The 3,995-nt window shown below is 41.6% G+C and overlaps 1 protein-coding gene across 1 annotated transcript; it reads left to right on the top strand.

Annotated features, from left to right (window-relative positions):
* The first annotated feature begins 2,470 nt into the window (after nt 1–2,470).
* Nucleotides 2,471–3,409, top strand: LOC100468347 (olfactory receptor-like protein OLF3). The gene has a single exon (XM_002921830.2). It carries the CDS (start codon nt 2,471–2,473, stop codon nt 3,407–3,409), a length of 939 nt encoding a protein of 312 aa, XP_002921876.2.
* Nucleotides 3,410–3,995: the final 586 nt, after the last annotated feature.

A 3,995-nucleotide genomic window follows, 5' to 3' on the forward strand; every position in this document is an offset into this window, starting at 1 on the left:
CACATAAAATTAAGCATTTTATAGTGCATAATTCAGTGTCAGTACATCCCAGAGTTGTGATTTTATGTTGTGAATGTACAGCTAAGCAGTCATTATGAAAGAGCGGCGAACAGCTTGGGCCTGAGTGAGTGTGTTTGTATATGGGACCACAAGGGGGCGCTCTGGAAGCATTCCTTTGACTTGAAAGAACTGTGTCTCTTCACCTGTATAATGATTTGGGCTTACCCTCCAAGGCCCTCAACATTTTTCCTCTCTGCCTTGGGTGTGATTACCAAGTGACCTGGAAACATAGTCCACTTTTTATGTTAGTGTGGCAGTAACTATTTACACAAACAGAGGGGGGATATGTTGGCACTATGCATAAGCGCTCACCACTAAGGAAAATAGAGTCCAAGTTCCTTGTGGGAGACAGATCAGAAGGGACAAATCTCCCAGCAAGACAAGACTCAACCCCACAGTCCAGGATCCTTTGTCGCGACTCATCTTTTCCTTGTTAGGGATAATCTTTTGGCTAGACAAACCTCCTTAGGTTTAATCTTCTTTTGAAAGCTGATTTTTAAAAATTATACCTTTATCCATTTCGATATTAGGTCATTTTTGTTTCCATTCTTGTCCATAATCATAGCCCTTCATTTGTTCTTAAGGGAGGAAGAAAGGACTCCCTACTATGGACCCATCTTGCAGTTATCATCATATGAAACACAAAGTAGAAACATGATCATCTTTCCAAGTTTGTAAAAGAGGCCAGTGAATCACATTCTGCAAGAAGAAGAGAGTTTCCTAAATGAGGGAGATGTGCTTTATTTCTCCTTGTCCTGTTGTTGGCAAAGCCTGAAAGCAGACTTCAGCTTCACAGGTGAGCAGGAGACACCTACCCTGCTCTACCATGCCTTTGGGGGGTGAGTGGGATCAAAAGTAAGAACTCAGTCCTCTTGATATGTCTCCTGATTTTTTCTTTTTTAAGGTTTCATTTATTTGTCAGAAAGAGAGACAATGCACAAGCAGGGGGAGCAGCAGAGGGAGAAACAGGTTCCCTGCTGCAAGGAGCCCAATGCAGGACTCAATCCCAGGACCCTGGGATCATGACCTGAGTTGAAGGCAGATGCTTAACCAACTGAGCCACCCAGGCATCCCGATATGTCTCCTGATTTTATGTCAGGTGAATCCACAGCCTTTAAACAATGACTATCACTGCGCAGCACACGGGACATGCTGTGCATAGGAACTTCAGGGATGTGCGCCAGGTTATCAGGTAACCCTGTTTACCTGCTGACTCCTCCTCTGTCTAGGCTCTTCACCACCTTTGCCGCCTGCAAATAAGAGGCCAAAATTCAGAGTGTAGCTGTAAAGATTACTGTATTATATTAATTATTAGATATATAAAGTATTTAGTATAATTTGGTACAGAGCAAGAAATAAAATTTTCACTTATATCAACTTGGTATAGAAACAAGTGCAGTTGCAGTTTTTACTATTTCTCATAACATTTTTCCCTTCCAGTGAATTTTTACACTCTGGATGGGCAAGAGTGTTTCAGGAGTTTGGTTTCTTCCCACCATCTGCCCCCGAAAGAACAGATAAGGTTGAGATTTTCTGAAGCTGAACTGACTATTCAGTGATTCACAGGGCAATTGACTTGGGTAAGTGATTTGAAACAATTTTACGGAGAAACAGGATTTACTTTGACTTTAACACATCACTTTTTTTTTAAACACATCACTTCTTTAAAATATCAAAAATATTTTACTAAAAAAAGCAAAATCACTCACAGAAATTATGTATCACTTAGAGATGCACTTGCCTGACTATGTTACTGAGCAAGCATAACATGGCTGTAATAACGCATGCCCCCCTTTTGGATATGTTTTTGGAGACAGCTAGGAAAACACTGCTTGTTTTGTTATTGTTTGTTCGATTTGTTAAAACTGATATTTCATGTCTTTTTGGTGAGAAAGTTTTTGGTTCACATGAAAAATATTTTTCTGAATCCCGAACGATGTCCAGTCCATTTAACTTCCTTTTGTTTATTGAGTTTCCCCTCTAGATATCTCAGACACAACCCGACTTACCCTTCCTCAGTGGAACATTTCCAAAAACTTTCTCAACAAAAAGGAATGAATTCTCAAATAACTACTAAATTGAGTAGGATTTTAAGTCTAAACACTTCATTAATTTCCTTCCTTCATTGAAGAGCAGATGTTTCAGAGAAGAAATTATGATCCAATAAATTGAACTTTAAGAATGTAACTTCTTTACTTCTTGATTTCCAGCTGCACAGCTGGGTCCCATTGTGTTCCTCATCTGTGGATGCGTTCAAGCAGAGTTCGGATGATGACTTGGTTGAGATGTTCTAGCAGAACTTTTGGTTCAGACGGGTGGGCTCTCCCTATGGTCTAAAAGCCACGTTTCCAATCCTGAGTTTTCATGATTTGTTTTTTCAACATCTTAAGAGTTTGGTCATCAGAAACTCATGGGCCAGGAAAATAAAACCCAGACATGGGTGAGTGAGTTCATTCTGCTGGGGTTGTCTAGTGACCCAGAGACTCAAGTCTTCCTTTTTGTCCTGGTCCTGACCATGTACTTGGTGATCCTTGTGGGAAACATCCTCATTCTTCTTCTGATCAGACTGGACAGTAGACTTCATAACCCCATGTACTTCTTCCTTAGTGTTTTATCCTTTGTGGACATTTGTTATGCAAGCAGTTCTGCCCCACAAATGCTGGCCCACCTGCTCTCAGCCCAGAAGTCCATCCCGTTCTACAGCTGTGTACTCCAGCTCCTCATCTCCCTGGGATTCGGTGGGTCTGAGTTCTTCCTGCTGGGAGCTATGGCCTATGACCGCTATGTGGCGGTGTGCCATCCGCTGCACTACACGGTCATCATGCATGGAGGGCTCTGCCTGGGGCTGACTGCTGGCTGCTTGGTGGCTGGTTTCACAAATTCACTGATGGAAACAATCATTACCTTCTGGCTTCCCCTATGTCACAATGCTATTAATCACTTTGCCTGTGAGACCCTAGCCATACTACGGTTAGCCTGTGGGGACATCTCCTTCAACAAGGTCATGGTGGCCATCTCAGGGTTTCTGGTGATCATGCTTCCCTGTTCCCTGGTTCTCTTCTCCTATGGTCGTATAGTTACAGCCATTCTGCAAATTCGTTCTGCTCAGGGACGTAGCAAAGCCTTTGGGACTTGTGCCTCCCACCTCACTGTGGTTTGCGTATGCTTTGGGGCTACCATCTTCACCTACCTGGGTCCACAGTCAGCCTCCTCAGTGGAAGTGGAGAAAATTGTCTCTTTATTCTATGCTGTGGTGGCACCTATGTTGAACCCCTTGATCTACAGCTTGAAGAACAAGGAAGTTATGGCTGCTCTTCGAAAGGTTCTAGAGAAATTCAGAGATAAATAGTAAAGACTATAAGAACTTCTTATTAGCTATCATCAAAACCAAAAAGGAGATTGGCTGAGAATATATACGACTCCCATCTGTACACTAAGGAAGACTAAGATGGCTTTGCATTTGGATAAAGCATCCCTCTACCTGATTAATGACTTTCCTTATATAGGCCAGTGCAAGATAAGTCACATGTCAGTAATCCATGAGAGGACCTCTTCTTAGATCATCTTCTCTCAGATATCCAGTGGTATTCAGACTTCATCTGCCTATTTTTATTTTATAAGTATATCAGTGTATAAAGAAATGATCTGCAGCTTTGTCCAACAGACCTGGTATGGAATGAATAGAGAGATGCATTCCACCAATTAGGTCTGCTTTTACCTGGTGGAGCAGAATGGAGAATGTCTGTTCCTCTTTCTACATGACAATGCTCCATTTATTTGTAGAACAACCTTATTTCCTCCAGGATAGTCACAAATGGTTTCTTTAACTCTTTCTCAAATGATGGTAGTTTTAGAACTTTCAGCACCATTTATGCCTTAGTCTAGAGTGTGATATGATATTCTGAAATAAATAATATATGATGCTATATTTGTTT

This window comes from Ailuropoda melanoleuca, chromosome 1, assembly GCF_002007445.2.
Source record: "Ailuropoda melanoleuca isolate Jingjing chromosome 1, ASM200744v2, whole genome shotgun sequence".
Lineage (NCBI taxonomy): Eukaryota > Metazoa > Chordata > Mammalia > Carnivora > Ursidae > Ailuropoda > Ailuropoda melanoleuca.